This window comes from Mrakia frigida (genome assembly GCF_051309035.1).
Source record: "Mrakia frigida strain ATCC 22029 unplaced genomic scaffold BDY24scaffold_6, whole genome shotgun sequence".
NCBI lineage: Eukaryota > Fungi > Basidiomycota > Tremellomycetes > Cystofilobasidiales > Mrakiaceae > Mrakia > Mrakia frigida.
Window position 1 is genome coordinate 809087 of NW_027481275.1, and position 17778 is coordinate 826864.

General features: G+C 53.7%; 7 protein-coding genes across 7 annotated transcripts; 4 read left to right on the forward strand and 3 right to left on the reverse strand.

Annotated features, from left to right (window-relative positions):
- Positions 1–61: 61 nt before the first annotated feature.
- On the forward strand, positions 62–495 carry BDY24DRAFT_413025 (uncharacterized protein; the record flags this gene model as incomplete). The annotated part of the gene is made up of 2 exons (XM_076643135.1): positions 62–274; positions 373–495. 2 exons carry the CDS (start codon positions 62–64, stop codon positions 493–495), a joined length of 336 nt encoding a protein of 111 aa, XP_076499284.1.
- Positions 496–606: 111 nt separating this feature from the next.
- On the reverse strand, positions 607–1748 carry BDY24DRAFT_368947 (uncharacterized protein; the record flags this gene model as incomplete). Its single annotated transcript, XM_076638040.1, has 4 exons — positions 607–816; positions 963–1466; positions 1544–1639; positions 1722–1748. The coding sequence occupies 4 exons, from the start codon at positions 1746–1748 to the stop codon at positions 607–609; spliced, it is 837 nt and encodes a 278-aa protein (XP_076499285.1).
- Positions 1749–2011: 263 nt separating this feature from the next.
- On the forward strand, positions 2012–4313 carry BDY24DRAFT_348647 (aldo/keto reductase). The gene is made up of 12 exons (XM_076637671.1): positions 2012–2317; positions 2380–2390; positions 2486–2535; positions 2599–2739; positions 2811–2906; positions 3054–3151; positions 3225–3304; positions 3389–3483; positions 3577–3770; positions 3849–3914; positions 4014–4149; positions 4232–4313. Exons 1-12 carry the CDS (start codon positions 2265–2267, stop codon positions 4244–4246), a joined length of 1035 nt encoding a protein of 344 aa, XP_076499286.1. The 5' UTR covers positions 2012–2264; the 3' UTR covers positions 4247–4313.
- Positions 4290–8402, reverse strand: VMA1 (H(+)-transporting V1 sector ATPase subunit A). Its single transcript, XM_076639280.1, has 20 exons — positions 8353–8402; positions 8127–8165; positions 7918–8019; positions 7733–7763; positions 7492–7611; positions 7352–7373; positions 7169–7227; positions 7013–7077; positions 6778–6918; positions 6544–6695; positions 6387–6439; positions 6162–6262; positions 5697–6055; positions 5522–5605; positions 5183–5438; positions 5083–5095; positions 4987–4999; positions 4859–4907; positions 4666–4770; positions 4290–4582 (listed from the first exon to the last, which is right to left on the reverse strand). Exons 1-20 carry the CDS (start codon positions 8353–8355, stop codon positions 4493–4495), a joined length of 1857 nt encoding a protein of 618 aa, XP_076499287.1. The 5' UTR covers positions 8356–8402; the 3' UTR covers positions 4290–4492.
- Positions 8403–11170, forward strand: RPT1 (proteasome regulatory particle base subunit RPT1). The gene is made up of 12 exons (XM_076636812.1): positions 8403–8526; positions 8599–8612; positions 8706–8753; positions 8884–8921; positions 9094–9237; positions 9417–9480; positions 9569–9746; positions 9867–10035; positions 10146–10522; positions 10615–10728; positions 10802–11011; positions 11140–11170. Exons 1-12 carry the CDS (start codon positions 8513–8515, stop codon positions 11147–11149), a joined length of 1380 nt encoding a protein of 459 aa, XP_076499288.1. The 5' UTR covers positions 8403–8512; the 3' UTR covers positions 11150–11170.
- Positions 11171–13240: 2070 nt separating this feature from the next.
- BDY24DRAFT_413031 (uncharacterized protein) lies at positions 13241–14663 on the reverse strand (the record flags this gene model as incomplete). The annotated part of the gene is made up of 3 exons (XM_076643136.1): positions 13241–14250; positions 14325–14504; positions 14600–14663. 3 exons carry the CDS (start codon positions 14661–14663, stop codon positions 13241–13243), a joined length of 1254 nt encoding a protein of 417 aa, XP_076499289.1.
- A 244-nt stretch (positions 14664–14907) lies between these two features.
- BDY24DRAFT_359382 (FMN-dependent alpha-hydroxy acid dehydrogenase) lies at positions 14908–17746 on the forward strand. Its single transcript, XM_076637844.1, has 13 exons — positions 14908–15214; positions 15368–15630; positions 15712–15904; positions 16009–16302; positions 16368–16530; positions 16593–16679; positions 16743–16760; positions 16841–16856; positions 16924–16945; positions 17022–17143; positions 17226–17427; positions 17515–17524; positions 17590–17746. Exons 1-13 carry the CDS (start codon positions 15035–15037, stop codon positions 17700–17702), a joined length of 1683 nt encoding a protein of 560 aa, XP_076499290.1. The 5' UTR covers positions 14908–15034; the 3' UTR covers positions 17703–17746.
- Positions 17747–17778: the final 32 nt, after the last annotated feature.

Consider the following 17778-nt stretch of genomic DNA (forward strand, 5'->3'; position numbering starts at 1 on the left):
TTCAGTCTCACCTTCCTCTTTTTTGTCCCATCCATCTACACACCCACGCCCTCCCTCCGAAATGGCTTCACCACCTCCGAACGACCGGAAACCGCTCCTCCCAACGCACGTCAACTCGACCCACCGTCTCTCCTCCCCTCGAATCTCCTTCCCCTCCTCCTCCTCCTCCAACCCGGCCGACGCTTCGTCCTCAGGAGATCAGCACCTCGCTCCATGGACGGATTCTCGTACGGATCTGGAGAACAGACCTGGGATCCCGAAACTTACGAGGGAGGTGAGGAAGACCGAGTTCGAATCGATGAAAGAAGGAAGGGGAAGGGACGAAACGAAGCTCACCAAAACATCTCTGCGAACCTTTGTTTCCGACCCCAGTGCTTCTGGAGCGAGTTCAAATGCTACGGGAAATGGGTCTTGCTCATAGGGACCATCAACGGGATCTTGATAGGCGTGGGACTTTGGGTTTATTTCTCGCAGCTTCATCGTCAACGTCCTTAGAGACTCGACTCGTTCGGTTCCCTCCTCTAGCTCGCTCTTCTACGACCCTTTCTTTTCAATTGATGACTTTGACGATCCTCTTTCGAATCAGTCAAGGGAAAGGAACAATGTTCAGATATCTGCATTCCCGATCCTCTGCCTCATCTTGACCGCTCTCTTCGCCTTCTCCTGCTTCTCCCACTCGTCCCTCGCTCTCTTCTCGACCGCTCTCCGTTCCTTCTCCTCGTTCTCTCGCTCCTGACTTTCGATCCGAAGCTGTTCGAGTTGATCACGGAGGGTTTGGGAGATTCCGAGGGGGAGGATTGGGTCTCTCCAACGAGCCTGCGTTTGGAACGACGAGACGAGATGGAGATCGAGTCAGTTCAGCTCTTCTCGACGCCCCTGCCAGCTTCGTCTTCTAGCGAAGAAGCAAAAAAGCAGTCTCCCTTCGATCTGCTCCATCTCAAAACGAAGAGAATTCAACTCACCAGCACCCTCGACGCGTCCGAATCCTGAACCAGCGACCCATCCTCCGCTATCTTCCCCGAATTAGCCCTTCCAGCCTCCGATCCCAACCTCAGATCGTTGCTCCCCCTCTCCGCACTCTTCCTCGTCAACGCTCTCGTCTTGACATGATCCAACTTCGTCACAGCGTCCACGTTCGTCTGCTGGTTCAACGTCTTCGACTGGTTCACGTCCCCCGCTGAATCCAACACCTCCAACCCCCACTCGGGTCTCACCACACAGAGGAACCTCCCTAGATCCTGCTCCAGGACTTGGACGTCGATGTGGAACTGCTGAGCGAGAGCTTGGACTTCAGGGCCGGAGCGAGCGTGATGGCGACGGTAGAGGAGGTCGACGAGTTCCGAGGAGGTGAGCCGGTTTTGGAGTTGATCTGGGGTGGGGATGGGATCTAGACCGGTCACGGTTGGGAAGGAGATCCGGTCGGTGGCTCGGGAATGGAAGAGAGGAGTGTACGGGGAGGAGTCGGCCTGTGGGAGGAGAGGGAGAGGGAGGAGATGGGAGAGTGTGAGCTTTGACCTTTCCGTTCCGTCCTTAGAGAACTCACTGGAGGAGCTTCGTACGCCCGATTTATAGGGATCTCGACCTGACCGATCTTGGAGAGGTGAGAAAGAAGAGTCGGATCCGAGCCGTCTCGTTGGATCTCTAGAAGAGGAGGACGAAGAGGAACCAGTCAGCTTCGACGAGTTGGAACAAAGAACCATCTCTTCGGAAGAACGACTGACCTTCCGTCTTGCTTTCGCTGGCCCCATGCTGAGTCGAAGAAGAAGAGCTAGAATTTGGGTTGGTTGGAGGATTCTGAGATCTCGAGGAGGGATTGGAGGAAGGAGGAGGAGGAGGAGTGGGGCGAGAGGACGGGGAAGGGAAGGAGATCGGGGGAGGTGGAAAGTTGACCGATCCTGAGGATGGTAGAGGGCTTTTAGGGAAAGACCTCGAAGCTCCTTTGGCGGCTTTAGAGGTTGATGAACCCATAGAGAAAGAGAAAAGTGACGATGAACGATGTTGGACGTTGGGAGGGAGGTCGGAACGAAGGCGACCTTGCGAGCTCAACCTCGCCCTCTCTCCTCTTTCCTCTCCGATTCGAAAGCGATCATCTTTTCGTTCTCCTCCGACCGCCATCATCCTTTTTTTGGCCTCTTTTCTCTCTCTAACAATTCAGTCATCTCCGCCCTCTCAGAATCCAGAAGCGATGACCGAAACTCAGAACAAGGTGAGCTCTGGCAGAGGACGGTTTGGAGGGCTCGAAGCTCATCATCTCCTCTCCTCAGATGTCATACGTTCGCCTTGGAAACTCAGGGTTGAAGGTCTCAAAGATCATCCTGTGAGTAAATATCTCTTCCTTTTTGCTCTGGAATGTAGCTGAATATCTCTCGATTGAAACAGAGGAACGATGAGTGCGACCATCTCACGACGCTCTTCTCCGTCGACACTCGAACAAGGAGTTTACTGTACTGACTTTTCTCGCTTCCTTTCCTCGTTCGTTCTTTAGCTTACGGTGATCCTCGATGGCAGGGATGGGTCTTGGACGAAGAGGCTTCCGTGAGCCTAAGTCCTCAGCAAGCCTCTCGAACGATTGAAGCTCACCGTTCCCTCCCCTCTCAGCTTCCTCACTTCAAACTCGCCTGGGACAAGGGAGTCAACAACTTCGACTCAGATCCAATTTACAGCAACGGAGCGTCCGAGATCATCGTAGGAAAGGCCATCAAGAAGTACAACATCCCTCGAGAATCTCGGAGTCGAGCAGTTCCCTAACCAGCACGGACTCTCGAGGTGAGTATCCGTATCCGGTGTAAAGCTTCAACTTGAGGGATTAGCTGAACCCTCGCGTCCCCTCGAACAGGAAGAACCTCTTCTCTTCCGTCGACGCGTCTCTCGCTCGTCTTCAGCTCGATTACATCGACGTCCTTCAGGTTAGTTCGTTTTCTTCGATCTTTCTCGAGAAGCTGTAGAGACCGATTCAGTGGTCTGTTCCAGAGGAATCTACCAGCATCGAACGAAACCACAACGAATCCCCATCACCTTCGCTGACTCGTTTCCTCCTCCTTTCTCGTCCAAAGTGTCATCGATTTGACTATGAGACTCCCATCGAGGAGACGATGCAAGCCCTTCATGATATTGTTCAGACAGGAAAAGTTCGATATATCGGAATGAGCTCGTGAGTCGCCCACAAAAACATCGACGCGCCCCTTCTCCTCCTTTTCCTCGCTGAACCGTTTCTCCCTTTGCAGTTGCTTCGCCTACCAGTTCCATGCGATGCAAAACTATGCTATCAACAACAAGCTCACTCCTTTCATCTCGATGCAGAACTGTGAGCAGAACGCTTTTTGGTCGCGTCGAAAACGAGTTTCGCATCTTGACTGACGCGCCTTTCCGTTCCTTCCTCCCAACGCAGATCACAACGCCATCTACCGAGAGGAGGAGAGAGAGGTCTTCCCTACTTGCAAGCACTTCGGCATGGGAATCATCCCTTGGTCGCCCATTGCAAGGGTGAGTACGGCTTCATCGACAAGTCAAGATCGACTTGAAGGGCGCCCCTCTCGTTGCTCAACTTTCTTCTTGCCCCCGCTATCTAAACCACAGGGTGCCTTGGCTAGGCCTGTTGCAAGCGAGGCGACGATGAGATCGGAGAAAGACCCGTTCGTTTGCTTGTCTCTCTCTTTTTTTCGCTCTCGAGCCCAAGCTGTCCTGACTCCTTCGTTCTTGCTGGTCTACAGCAACTACAAGGGAAGAGGTCTCGATCGACCTGACGACTCGGAGAAGGAGATCATCAACAGGTGCGTCGAACCTTCGCCGCGTCGGTTTCCTTTCTCTCTCACGGCGTCCTGACGTGCTTCCCCTCCTTCTTCTCATAGAGTCGAAGCCATCGCCAAGAAACGAGGCATCTCTATGGCTCAAGTTGCTACAGCTTGGTCCATTGCGTGAGACCTCGCTTCCTCTGATCTTTTCCACCGGGCGTCTTCTCGTCGCGATCGGCAGACTGACTCGAAGCCTCTTTCGTTCCTTTGCTCCCCTCTCAGGCAACCTGGGGTCACTGCTCCGATCGTAGGATCAACCTCTCTCGCTCATCTGGAGGATCTCATCGAAGCCGTTCACATCAAGCTCACTCCCGAGGAGATCGAGGAGATCAACGAGCCTTACACTCACCGAGCTATCGTGCGGACGCGTTTCTCTTTCTCTCTCTCTTTTGCGGGACGTCGAAAGCTGACGATCTCCTCTTCTCGACGACCCATTACAGATCGGCCACATTTAGACTCGACTCTGTTCGTCGAATCGCGCCTCTTCTCTTTCGGATTCTTTGCTTTCGCTCGTCACGACACGTCGCTTCTCTCTCTCCCTCCTTCTTTCTTTGCGTGCGCTCCGAAACTCGTTTGGGCATATGTAGATGGATGTAGTTACGAGAAAAGTGGGGTCATCAAAAAGTAGTAGAGAGAAAGAGGAGGAACTAGAAAGGGAAGATGCGAAAGGGAGAGAAACACGACCGGCCGTCGAAGGAAATCTACTCGGAGAGGGTTCGGAACTTGGTCTGGATGTCCTGGTAGACCTTGTCGAGCTTCTCGAGAACAACCTCCTTTCCTTGCGATGGCGACTGAGGAAACGAAACGAGGAGAAAAGTCAGCGACGAGGACGAAGAAGGGGGCGAACGAGACGAAGGGAGGGAAAAGGACGCACCTCGAACTTCATCTGCGACAGAGCGTAGGTGAGGTCTCCAGTCTCGTCTCGGATCCTAGCGTAGGTAAGCTCTCCTCCGTCGACGGCTCGCTGGGCGGCGTTGTACTGTTGGAAGAGAAAGCGAACGAGGGAAAGAGTCAGTCGGACGACAAGACGAAACGACGAGGAAGGGCGAAGGCAAAGAGGATCGAACGTAGGCGACGAAGTTTCGGAGCATGGCGGAGGTCTTGTAGAATGGGCAGCTGGAGAAGAAAGGGGACGAGGAAGAGTCAGCAAGGGAGCGGGACGAAGAGGAAACAGGGCGAGGTGAGAAGGACGAACAATCGATCGTATTCTGAACGAGAGATAAAAGGAGGAAGGAAGAGTTCGATCAGCAACGGAATGAGGAAGATAAAGGTAAAAAGAGGAGAGACATACCCGAGATACCGTTCTGAGGGAAGGAAAGAAGAAGAGCAAATCGAGTCAGCAACAAGACGCGTCAAAACAACGGTGCGACGACTACGACAAGGGCACGTACCTGCTGCAAGAAATCGTCCTTCAACAACCTAGCGACCTCCAACGTGATCTTATCACTCTCTCCCAACGCACTCTTTCCGACCAGCTGCACAATCTCGGCGAGATCGTCCTCCTTCTGCAGGATCTCCTTGACCTTGTTCCTCTGCTCGATGAATCCTGGCTCGGTAGCCTCGTAGTGAGGCTCGAGGATCTTGACGTATTTCGAGTAGGAGAGCGACCAGTTGACCGAAGGGAAATGCTTTCGCTGAGCGAGTTTCCTGCGAAGAGAGAAGAAGGAGGGAGAGAGTTCAGCGTTCGGTCTCGACGTGAGAAAGAGGAGGAGGAAGGAAGAACGACTCACTTATCGAGACCCCAGAAGACCTGCACAATACCGAGAGTAGCAGAAGTGACGGGATCCGAGAAATCTCCTCCGGGAGGGGAGACGCTGAAGAGAAGAAGAAGGACGAGGAACGGGAATCGGAAGTCAGCTCGACGTCCCTCTCGAATCGAACTCCACACAACGAAGGCAGACTCACGCTCCAACGATCGAAACACTTCCATCTCGCGCCGGAGATCCAAGACAGTTAACCTTTCCAGCTCGCTCGTAGAAAGAGGCGAGCTTGGCTCCCAGGTACGCAGGGTAACCGGAATCGGCAGGCATCTCAGCCAGTCGACCAGAAATCTCCCTCAACGCCTCGGCCCATCGAGATGTCGAGTCGGCCATCATGGCGACGTTCTTTCCCTGATCTCGGAAGTACTCGGAGAGGGTGATACCGGTGTAGATGGAGGCCTCTCGAGCGGCGACGGGCATGTTGGAGGTGTTGGCGACGAGGGTGGTTCGCTTCATGATGGGCTCCTCTCGACCGTCCGCGGTGGTCATAGTGAGCTCGGGGAACTGTAAGGAAGATAGGGAGAGACGGAAGGAAGGTCAGTTGGATTGGTTCGAGAGGGCGTGAGGTAGGAGGAGAGAGTCAGCGAGGGAACGAAGAAGTCGAGCTCACCTCCATCAGAACTTCAGCCATCTCGTTTCCTCGCTCTCCACATCCGACGTAGATAATGATGTCGGAGTTCGAGAACTTGGAGAGAGCCTGGGAAATAACGGCTGAAGAAAGAAATACCGACGAAAGAAAGGGAAGGGCAGTGAGCTTCGATTTCGACTTCCCTCTCGTTTCCTTCTGGCTCCAGCCGTCGCTCTCGTTCCCAATTGAACAAAACAATGAACTCACTCTTTCCACATCCGAAGGCTCCAGGGATAGCAGTGGTTCCTCCCTGAACACAGCTGATGAACGAAAAGCAGAACGCGTCGAAAGTCAGCTCGTCCGTTTCTTCTTCCCCTTGCTCGAACTGGACGAATTCGAAGGGAATTCAGAGTCCAGTACTCACGGGAACAAGGCATCGAGGACTCGCTGTCCAGTCAGGAGAGGGTAGTTGGCGGTGACCTTCTCAGCGACAGGTCGAGGAGCTCGGACGGGCCAGATCTGGTTCATGGTGTGGCCGGTGACCTTGCCCTCGAACTCAGTCTCGAGGATGACGTCCTAGGTAAAGAAGAAGCAGAGGGATGAGTCTCGGACTCGGGGAAAGAGGACTCGAAAGGAAAGGAGGGAGTTTCCAGCTCACGTCGACGGTGTAGGATCCCTTCTCAGCGACTCGAGTGATAGTTCCCATAGCTCGAGGGTTGAGCATGATCTTGTGGTCGTCGACAAGCGAGTTCTCGTACACTCGTCCGAAGATGTCTCCACCAGTGATGTGGTCTCCGACCTGAAAGCAGAAGAAAAGCGGAAGGAAGGCGATGAGGTCAGCGAGGCGAGCTTCGAAGGCTGAGCTGCGATGCGAAAGGAGGAAGGGAACGAACCTTGTAGCTTGAAGGGTTGAAGTCCCACTTGGCGGTTCGAGAAAGAGCATCGGTGTAGATACCACCTGAGAGCGAGTGAAGGGAACGATGTAGGAAAAAAGGTCAAGGTTGTGGCGAAGGAAGGAGAAAGGAGAACGTGGTGACGTCGGGACGAACGAGGGATGTAAATGGATTGAGATTTCTCCTGAATGTCCTTGAGAGGTCGTTGGATACCACTGTGAGAAAGAGAAGTCGAGGAAGGAAGGGTCGACGAGTGAGCTGATGCTTTCGAAGGACGAGGCGACGGCCAAGGCGGAGGATCGAGAGTTCAAAGGGAGAGGAGAGGAGAGAAGGACGAACTCGTAAATGTTCTCCATCAGTCCTGTGAATCACAACAACATAGTGGTCAGAGAGCTATCTTCCGAGCTGTCGAACAGAGCAGAGCTCGAGGATCGCAAGGCTGAGGCCAGAAGAAGGAAGGAAGGAAAGGGGAGGCTCACCAGGACCCAGCTCGACACTCAACGGCTTCCCTGTTCTCAGCACCGGATCTCCAACGGTAACTCCTGATGTCTCCTCGTAAACCTGAATCGTAGCCTTGTCTCCATCGATTCGAATGACCTCTGAAGAACGGGGAGGAAGGTGGAGAGGTCGAGGTCAGAAGAAGAAGGGAGCAGAGGGAGGGGAGGGAAGCGAGATGTGGTCGAAGCTCAAGCGAAGAGGGATGATAGGGGAAGGACGAACCTCCAACGAGCTCATCGTGACCGACTCGAACCTAGTACGACCAAGAAGGGATCCAGGTCAGCTTCTATAGCTGCACAGGGAGCGAACGAGCTTGAATCCAGAGGGAAGAAGGTGAACGGTCTCGCCCGCCTGAGTTCGCAAAGCGACCTTCCCTTCCCTTCTTTCAGAGGCAGAAACGAACTCACCAGCTCGTACATGGCAGCTCCAATCATGTTCTCGGCGATAACGACAGGTCCAGACACTCCGAACACTGAACCGTAGACGGACTCTCGCTCCTCATCTCGGATCTGGAGGTGAAAGAAGGAGGAAAGGAAGGAGGGGAGGAGGAGACGTTAGGGGCTGGCCGAAGGTGAACGTTCAAAGTCCTCTCCTTCTGCAGACGAGAAGGACGAACCTTGGGAAGATCCCTCTTTGCGTTTTGCATAGCTCCAGCCTACGAGAGCAACGGCGAGAGGGCGGGAGGAGAACGGAGAGAGGGAGGGAGGAGGAAGGAGAGGAGATGGATTCAGATTGGGGGCGAGAGGGAGCGAAGGAAGCCGACGATGGAGGAGGGAAGGAGAGCGAGAAGTAGATATCGGTCAGCGAGAGGTCGTAAGGTTCACTCCGAAGAGTCGACTTACCATGGTAATATATAGATTTGGGGGGGGGGGGTTGGTGGAAGGGTGGGTGGTTGTTGGAAGGGAACGAAGGGAGGGAGGCTCTGTTAGATTCCAGTTGCTTTCCATTCATTCGTCCTAACTCGTTTCCTTACCCACCCCCATCTCCTCAAATCCACACATCATGCCACCTAAAGCGTAAGTCGACCTTCTTCTCGAGCGCATACACGAGTACATGCTGACCTCGACTTCGTTTCTTTGACGATCCAGCGACTGGGAGAAGTGTGAGTTCCAGCTCGGCGAGCCCTTCCTTCCCCTCCTCACCTTCCAAGAAGCTCACTCGTCGCGCCTCTTTTCGCTCTCTTTTCAACTCTCAGTTGATAAGAAGCCTACAGCAGACGGGGAGCCAGAGGAGAAGATCGTTGGTGAGTCTACGCTTCGTCTTGATCGGTGGGAAGGAGAAGAAGAAGGAGCGATGGGAGCGACGTCGTCGAGCTCACCTCCTCCACTCCTCGAGCTAACCTCCTCTTCCTCTCTTTCTCTTTCGCCTCTCAGCCCTGGATGATACCGATATCCAGATTTTGAAGACCTACGTTCGTCTACACTCCTTCACCTCTTCTTCTAGAATCTTGGATCGAGCTGTCGAGCTCGTCGTCTCTCTCCTTCCACGCCGACGAACGCACGTCGAGCTGACGCCGATCCCTTCCTTCCCTCGACCTTCTCCTCGCCCCGTCTCGCTATACTACTGCTCGTTGTCACTCTCAGGGTCAGGGACCTTACGCCCGTCAGCTCAAGAAGATTGAGACCGAGATCTCGGACATCCAGAAGAGGGTCAACGACAAGATCGGAATCAAGGAGTCGGACACTGGTCTCGCCGCTCCCAACCTCTGGGATATTCACGCTGATAAGGTGAGTTTACGAGCATCCTCAGAAGAAACACCAGCATCTCAGAAGGACTCTGGAAAAGGAGGTCTCGAAGAAGAGTTAAATGGAGGCGAGCGACGAAGCTGACCACCTTCCCCTTCCTCCCTCCTCCTCCTTCACCTCTCCTCCTCGATCTTCTCGCTTGTCCGCTCTCCCTTCTCCAGCACCGTCAAGGAGAGGAACACCCTCTCCAAGTCGCTCGTTGCACCAAGATCATCAAAGCCATCCGTTCGTTCCCTTTCCTTCTCAAGAGCTTTCTTTCTTCGCTAGAATCTCTCGAGCTCACACACCCTTCCCTTCCTTCCCTTTCCATCAGCCGTCGATCCTGCCACCCGTCCTTCCGCCTTCGCTCAGTCTCTCGGTGGACCAGCAGCAGCACCAGGAGTGGAGGAGAGCGACAAGTATGTCATCAACATCAAGCAGATCGCCAAGTTCGTCGTTGGGTTGGGAGACAAGGTTGCGCCGACGGACGTTGAGGAAGGGATGAGGGTTGGGTGAGTCTTCAGCTCTCTTTCTTCTCGTAGAACTCTCCCTTTGAGATCATGAGCCCTCGAGAGTGCTCTCCGTCGTCTGACTTTACGCTCTCCTTCTCGCTTTCGTTCTTGCTTCTTCAGTGTTGACCGAACGAACTACAAGATCCAGATCCCTCTTCCTCCAAAGATCGATCCCTCGGTGACGATGATGCAGGTCGAGGAGAAGCCGGATGTGACCTACTCGGACGTTGGAGGATGTAAGGAGCAGATTGAGAAGCTGAGAGAAGTTGTCGAACTGCCTCTACTGGAGGTGAGCATCTCTCCCTTCCTCTTCACATCCCGTCTCGTCGTCTTCGTCAACTTACCTTCCTTCCTTCTCCTACCTTCCCTCCTCTTTTTTCCTCTTTCCCCCACTCCCAGCCCGAACGATTTGCCACCCTCGGTATCGACCCACCCAAAGGAGTCCTCCTCTTCGGTCCTCCTGGAACAGGGAAAACCCTCTGCGCTCGAGCGGTCGCCAACCGAACCGACGCGACCTTCATCCGAGTCATTGGATCGGAACTCGTTCAGAAATACGTCGGAGAGGGAGCTAGGATGGTGCGAGAGCTGTTCGAGATGGCGAGGAGCAAGAAGGCGTGCATCATCTTCTTCGATGAGGTCGATGCGATTGGAGGAGCGAGGTTCGACGACGGAGCGGGAGGAGACAACGAGGTTCAGAGGACGATGTTGGAGTTGATCAACCAGTTGGATGGGTTCGATCCGAGAGGAAACATCAAGGTGTTGATGGCGACGAACAGGTAAGTCCAGTTTTGCTGTCGCTGAGGGATGGTCGAAGGAGAAGGAGGAGGAGAGCTGACCTCGTTGACGCGTCTTGTTTTCCTTCATTCAGGCCCGATACCCTGGATCCTGCTCTTCTTCGACCTGGACGACTGGATCGACGAGTCGAGTTCTCTCTTCCTGACGCTGAAGGTCGAGCTCAGATCATGAGGATTCACGCTAGATCGTTCGTCCTTTCTGTTCGTTCGTCTTTCGATCCGTTGCCTGACGCCCCTTCCCTTCTTTGCTCTTCATCGCAGCATGTCGGTCGAGCGAGACATCCGATTCGAACTCATCGCTCGACTCTGCCCGAACACTACCGGAGCCGAGCTTCGTTCGGTCGCAACGGAAGCTGGAATGTTCGCCATTCGAGCGAGGAGAAAGGTCGCTACGGAGAAGGACTTCCTGGACGCCGTGGAGAAGGTTGTAAGGCAGGGTGGGAAGTTCTCGAGTACGGCTCAGTACGCTCAGTAAGTTCTGATCCCTTCCGTCTTTCGAACTCTCTCCCTGTTTCGTGCTCGTCGAGATCTAAAATCGCGTCCCTGGCGATTTCGAACTTCTTCGGCTAACCTCATCCTTCTTGTCTTTCTCTTCACAGGTACAACTAGAGCAGTAGTACGCATAGTTTGCCCAGAATGGCTGGATACTTCTTATGACCATGGTTTTGTTCCTGCCCACAGAAGAAGGCGAACGCAAAGGAAGATCGGAAAGGCGTCGAGATCGAGCGACGTCTTTTCTCCTTTCCACTTTCTCTTCTCTCGAATGTTGACTCTTCCTTCTCTCTCTCCGAACTTTGTCGCGGAATCGTCGAACATCGAGCCCGAACCTCCATTCGGAAGATGGAGAAAGCAGACGAGGAGAGACGGATCGCCGAGGAGAGGATCGTTCGAGAGGCAGAGACTGAGGAGACGGTCGCGCTCAACACCGAGAGGAGGGAGACCACGCTGAGGAACCAGGAGTTGTCGGCGAGGAGGATGAGATTGGAGAAGAGGGTTGTGGTAATAGGAGGTAGGAGGGTTGTTTTAATATACTGTTGTGAGCTCTCGTCGTCTCGTCTCGTTTTTGTTTTCTTGTTCCGTTCTTGCTCCTCCTTTTTTGTTGTTCCATCTACCTGCTACATACGTACAAGGTAACTTATCTCTCTCCCTCGGGCCTTCTCTCTGTATCGGTAGCTAGCTTTCTCTCGTTGGTTTCTCGTATCTCAGTATCAGTTCGTTCTTGTGTTTGAATCTCTGGCCTCCTTTCCTTTCAGCCCTAATGCCTCCCTTCCCCTTCCGCGTTGAGCTCTCGTCTCTCCCTCCTTCCTCCCAAGCGATCGACCCACAGAGATAGTAGATTCCGAAGCACTCATCAATATGTACGCGACACTTCTCTCCCCCTTCCCGCACGACTCTACAGCTCCTCGCCCACAAACCCGACGAACCGACGTCGTCCCTCTCCATCGAGCTGCCAAAACGAGATCCCTCTTCTTGTAGTTGTTTATTCGTCCTCCTTCTCCCACTCGGCGGGGTACCATCCGAGGTGCTGTATATCATCCGAAACAAACCATGGGAAGAGAGCGAGATAGAGGGTCAGCGATCGGTCCAGCACCCGAGAGGAAGACGACGGAAGAAGGGGAAGGAGGGAGGGAGAGAGGTGTGAACTGACCTTGTTCTGGTTCGTTGAAGAGAATCGTCAAGAGGAAGGCAAATGGTTAGTTCGTGAGACTGAAGATGTATAGAGAGGCCAGAGAGAGATACGAACCTGCTTGTTCCTGAAGAAGAAGAAGAAAGGAGGGAGGGTCAGAACAAGTGAAGGTGAACGGAAGGAGAGGAAGGAGAAACGAACAGCTGGTACGACATGACTCCGAAGGGAGCGCAGAACCAGAAGAGAAGAGTAGCGTAGTAGAGTCCGAGGAAGGTTTTAGGGCTTCGGTAAGCCATAGGAGACCAAGGTCCCCACTGCAAAACAAGAGAAAGAGAGAGAGGGAGAATGAGCCACTCGGGTCGAAGGAGGAAGGAGGAGAGAGAGAGAGAGGACTGACGTTGTCAGCAGTGTTGGCCTGGTGGCCTGAGCTTCGTCGTCCGAGGTTGGAGATGGGCGAGAGCTTGGCTCCCAATCGAGGGAGGGAGGACTTGGAGACAGCAGCACGGAACATGGACATGGTGAGGAGGGAAAGGAGGATGGAGTTGGAGGTGGGTCGTTCTCCGGCGCCTTCACTCGTCCTTTCCTTTCCCTTTTTTTCTTGAAGTGACTTTCTTCTCTCTGTTTGAACGTCCTAGGAGGAAGAGAATAGCGAGAGGAGATGTGAAAGTTCAGATCGTCAGGTCGTAAAAAATTAAACGAAATCTATGAACCTCGAGATCGGGCGAAGAAGCGAGACGCGAAGGGTTCGTCGTCGAGATTGAAGCGATGAGGGTGAGAGCCAGAGACGATCCTCGGAGGATCTGGAGATGAAAGAGAATAAAAGAGGATAGGTGAGTTCTTGCGACCGACGAGGAGAAAGACGAGCAATTCTGCGCAATCACTTCTCGATCTCGGTTGAGGAACCTTCCAGCGATCTCGTCGTCTCGTCCATCTGGGTCGAGCTTCTCGCCTCTCCTGCAAAGAAGAGAGTACATCAAAGTCAGACGATCATACTTGGTGCTCATGAGAGGAAGAGGACTATGGAAATCGCACTCACTCACCTGCTCTCCCTCCCTCCTCCTCTAAACCAACTCCTATTGCGCCATCTTCACCTCCTTTCCTTCTCCTTGAACCTCCTCCTTCCCAAACACCTTATCCCACATTCCCTTCTGATCCTCGTACATCAACCCACTATCCTGCAACCTCTTCAAGCACTGAGCTCCGAGAGTCTGCCTGACTCCGACGCCTCCATGCTCCTTCGACGTCCACCAGTCCGCGACCTTTTCGACCTTGGCGAGGAGGGATTTGATGGCTTCTTGAGCTACCTCACGTTCCGAGGTCGACGTGGTGGGGGAGGAGGAGATGAGGAGGAGGGCTTGAAGTGCGAAGATGTTGACGAGGGGATCCGACCCTTGATGAAGGAGAGCGGGGTAGAGGAAGATGTTGAGGAGAGGTAGAGGGAGAGGCGAGGGAGAGGTTTCCTGTACGGCTGGGTCGGTGAGGGGTAGGAGGTAGTTGTAGAGTCGAGATCGGTGGAATCGAGGAGAGGAGGAGCTTGGGGATGGCTGCGTCGCGTACCATCCGAGAAGCTCCGGTTCCACCAGCCCTTCCTTTGCCTTCTCAATCAACTCGTCTAGGGCCTTCAATGCAGCCTTCGACTCCACCACCCCAAATTCCAAAGCTCCAGCTCTCTCAGTATGCTTCTTCGGCGGCTCCCTCTTCAGTCCCCAGTTCTCGTCTCCTGGGTTCGGCGCGCCCTCTTCAGCTGGGAAGAAGGTCCACCTCCCCTCCGTCCTAATGCACCCCATGATCTGGTCCGTCACACTTTGGATCGCCTGTCGATGTTCTGTCCTGTTCGATGGTTGGGGAGGAAGGGCGTGGTAGGCGGAGAGGAGGAGGAGGAGGGTGAAAGGGTCGTCGGGAGCGTGTCGTTCGAGGAGGATTTGAAGGGATCGAATAGTGGCGAAAGGGGGTGGCGTAGCGTCAGAGAGAAAGCGACGAGCTAGATCTCGCATGGGTCGGACAGTTTGGAAAGGGGGTAGGAGGACGGTTTGCGAACGAGGTTCGGAGAGAAGAGGGATCGCCTCGTCGATGGGCCAACGTTCTGAATCAGAGAGCGAAGGTTGAACAAAATGAGCTTCAGAAGAGCAGGAAGATCGGGAAAGGTTGGAAACTTACCAACTACAACCTTCCAGGTAACAGCAGAGATCTCTGCGGACAGCTTTCCAGCTCGACTCAGACCCCTCATCCTCTCCTTCGCTCGGTGAAAATCCATCGGTTCTCTGCTGTTGGCGACGTTTCGGAAGACTTGCTGAAGGGGAGTGCCTCTGGCTGGAGTTGAGATCGAGAGTTGACGGACTGGGGAGCGACAGGGAAGAGATGTCAGGGTCCTGGAGGAAAGGAAACGAACGGCGAGAGGAGGAAGGGAAGGAAGGAGAGAAAGTTGAGCTCACTCGAAGAAACCGCTCCGCTTCCGACCTTGAGCGAGCGAGCGAGATTTGACGAAGAGATGAGCATTCGAGTGGGATTGTCCTTCGTTCGACAGGAGGGACGAGGAAAGGAAATTTGCAGAGGAAAAGCTCAGAAAGGAGGTCGAAGTGGATGAAGGCCAGATGTTGAGCTCGTTCTTCCTCCTCGAACTGCTCCTGCTCTTGCTCCCTCGATTTTTGCCTCCGAGGTTTTGGTAAGTGTCTTGAAATTTACCTTCAGCGGAGGTCTCTACCTGAAGACGTTTCCATCTTCATCAGAGGTTTTTATTCATGTTTGCTTGCTCAAGGGAGCCTGACAACGTCGAGGTGAACCGACAACCTCTTTGTTCAACTCAGTTCTCGCTCCCTCCTTCTCGCTGTCTCTCCTCCAACCACCACACCTATCCCAGCTCCTTCAAAATGGTCCTTCTAGCTGCATCACGGTCCACTCTATGTCCTCGAGCTTTCAGGACTGCTCAAAACTTCCTCAAAACCTCACAGCGAGCTTTCTCGCAAACCTCTCCGAAGCTGAACTCATCCTCCGCACGACAACGAGGGAAGAGCGATTGGACGGGAAGTTCTGGTAGGAGAATGCCTCTAGTGAGTGATCTGATGTTCTCTTTATATGTCTACGCATCGTATCTGGAGATTGCATGCATCTGCGTTGCGTAGGGAAAGAAAAAATGAGCTCGATCCGTCCTTCGCCGGCCCGACTCAAGCTGACCTCTGCTCCTTCTTTCCCTCTCTGTTCAGCTCGCCTTCTCGACCGTCCTCTCTACAGCAGCGGCCCTCTACTTCCTCTATCCCTCGTCGACCATCTCCCTCGATGCTCCCTCGCCATCAACACGTCTCATCTCCGCTCAAGAAGTAGGGGAACACTCGTCGGAGGAGTCGCTCTGGGTCATCGTCTTCGACCCCGTATCTGGAAGGAAGAAGGTCTGGGATCTCACAGATTTCGTAGAACGACACCCTGGAGGAGAAGATGTCTTGATCCAGTGGGCTGGGAAGGATGCTTCGTGAGTCGTTTTTCAGATCGATCGTCCGAGCGATCCTGATAACGATGTGTGTTGACCTTGCCTTCGTTTGCTCTTCTCCAGGAAGATCTTCGCGCCTATTCATCCCAAAGGGATCATAGAGAGGACTCTACCTAATTCTTCTTTCCTCGGATTCGTGGATCCTTCGACTCTTCCAGACGACGCTGATGTTCAGACGGAGGACGAGCTGAGGGTCGAGCATGCGAGGCAAAACATGCCGCCGCTGGGAGCGATGGTGAATCTTCACGACTTCGAGGTAAGTCTATAGCTTTAATACGTATCTCCGATGAACTCGGCTCTTGACTCTCTCTGCCTCTCTTTTCTCCTTCCCCATTCGTTTTCATTTCGGTCGCGTCCCAGATCGAAGCGCAGAACGTGCTTTCGAAAACGGCCTGGTCGTATTACGCCTCAGCTGGAGACGACGAGTACACCAAGCGAGAGAATGCTTACGCCTACTCGCACTACTGGTTTCGACCTTCCCTCCTTCGTCGTCCCGTAGGAGTTCCTCTCGATCTTTCCGTCTCGCTCCTCGGAGGAACCGTCAAGTCTAGGCTCCCCATCTACATCTCACCAGCAGCCATGGCCAAACTTGGACATGAGGAAGGAGAGAGGAATCTGGTCAGGGCTGCTGGACAGGCCGAGATTCTCCAAGGAGTGAGTTCCAAGCGTCCAGACAAAAAACGAAGACGCGTCTGACCTCAGTTTGCTTTCTTTGTTAGATCTCTATCAACGCTTCCTGCTCGCTGGAAGAGATGGTTGAAGTCAGAAAGGAGGGTCAGCCTCTCCTCTTCCAGATCTACTTGGACAAGAACCGGATGAACAGCGAGGTCCTCGTCAAGAAGGTCGAGGAGATGGGATTTGACGGCATCTTCTTTACAATCGGTGAGAGTTCTTTCCCACTCCAAGCGAAATGAAGCTGACGTTCTTCCTTTCGTTTCTCGAAGACTCGTGCGTTCCTGGGAAACGAGAGCTGGACATTAGAGCGAAGCCTGTTGTACCCGGCGGAGTCGCGTCGAAAGGTGTTGCTGGAGGTGAGTTTCTTCGCCCAGCCCTTTATCTTCGATATCGAGCTGAGACAATGTTTATCCTCGCAGCCATCAGTGGATATCAAGGTCAGTCAACCTCCTTACCCTCCTCTCTCGCGTCGAAGCTGACCTCGTCCTCGCTCCGCGTCCTCTTCCTTCTCCCTCAGATGGAAACCTTACCTGGTCAGTTCACTCCCCTTCGCTCTCGTTTATATAACGATGTTCTTTCTGACTCTCGTTCTACTCACAGGGACGATCTCACATGGCTCAAGGTGAGTTTCGTCGTCCTTTCAGTCTTCGTTTCGCCCATTGACGCGTCGGCTCCCTCCTCCTCGCTCTTCTGCACAGTCCCTGACGAAGCTGCCCATCATCGTCAAGGGGATCCAGTCGGCTGAAGATGTTGAAGTTGCTGCTCAGTACGGAGCTTCGGGGGTGGTGCTATCGAACCACGGAGGTCGCTCGTTGGACTTGTTCGTCCCTGCTTTTTTTCCTCGCTTCGGATGTCGATTTCGTGCTCATGCTTTCTCTTTCTCTGCTGCTTACTCTTTCCAGCTCTCCCGCTCCCATCGACGTCCTCTACGAGCTACAACAAACAAACCCTGAGGTCTTCAAGAAGCTCGACGTCTACGTGGACGGGGGCATCCGTAGAGGAACCGATGTGATCAAGGCTCTTTGTCTCGGGGCGAAGGCAGTCGGTCTGGGACGACCGTTTCTGTATGGAAACGGGACTTACGGAGAGGATGGAGTCTCGAAGGTGATCTAGCCTCTTCGTTCTTCAAAACCTTCGACTCCTCTTCTCTTCGTGAACTGATTCGGTCTCTTCGTCTTCCTGTTCTCGCAGGTCATTCAAAGTGAGTCCCGTTTATTAAATCCCCGAGCTCTACTAGTAGCTGACTCTATCTGATCTCCCGCTCAGTCATGGAGGAAGAAATCTCAACGAGTCTTCGACTTCTCGGGTGCACCAGCCTCAACCAGCTTACACCTTCCATGGTTCGCTACTCGCCAAGGGATGCAGCACCTCGTCACTAGAGTCGTACATCTCTTTGGATTCGATGACGATGTTTACGAAGCTCTAGCATCGAAAGCGAAACGGTTGAGATGGTTC

Coding starts and splice junctions, on each gene's coding strand:
- VMA1 (XM_076639280.1), bottom strand. Junction 8,020..8,126: donor CAAAGAGGGATCTTCCCAAG/GTTCGTCCTTCT, acceptor TTTCACCTCCAG/ATCCGAGATGAGGAGCGAGA. Junction 7,374..7,491: donor GAGTGTCGAGCTGGGTCCTG/GTGAGCCTCCCC, acceptor TGTGATTCACAG/GACTGATGGAGAACATTTAC.
- BDY24DRAFT_348647 (XM_076637671.1), top strand. CDS start 2,265: ATGTCATACGTTCGCCTTGGAAACTCAGGGTTGAAGGTCTCAAAGATC. Junction 2,536..2,598: donor TCTTGGACGAAGAGGCTTCC/GTGAGCCTAAGT, acceptor CTCCCCTCTCAG/CTTCCTCACTTCAAACTCGC. Junction 3,305..3,388: donor TTTCATCTCGATGCAGAACT/GTGAGCAGAACG, acceptor CTCCCAACGCAG/ATCACAACGCCATCTACCGA.
- RPT1 (XM_076636812.1), top strand. Junction 9,481..9,568: donor CAAGATCATCAAAGCCATCC/GTTCGTTCCCTT, acceptor CCTTTCCATCAG/CCGTCGATCCTGCCACCCGT. Junction 9,747..9,866: donor GAGGAAGGGATGAGGGTTGG/GTGAGTCTTCAG, acceptor TTGCTTCTTCAG/TGTTGACCGAACGAACTACA.
- BDY24DRAFT_359382 (XM_076637844.1), top strand. CDS start 15,035: ATGGTCCTTCTAGCTGCATCACGGTCCACTCTATGTCCTCGAGCTTTC. Junction 16,531..16,592: donor CGGCATCTTCTTTACAATCG/GTGAGAGTTCTT, acceptor CGTTTCTCGAAG/ACTCGTGCGTTCCTGGGAAA. Junction 17,144..17,225: donor GGAGGTCGCTCGTTGGACTT/GTTCGTCCCTGC, acceptor TACTCTTTCCAG/CTCTCCCGCTCCCATCGACG.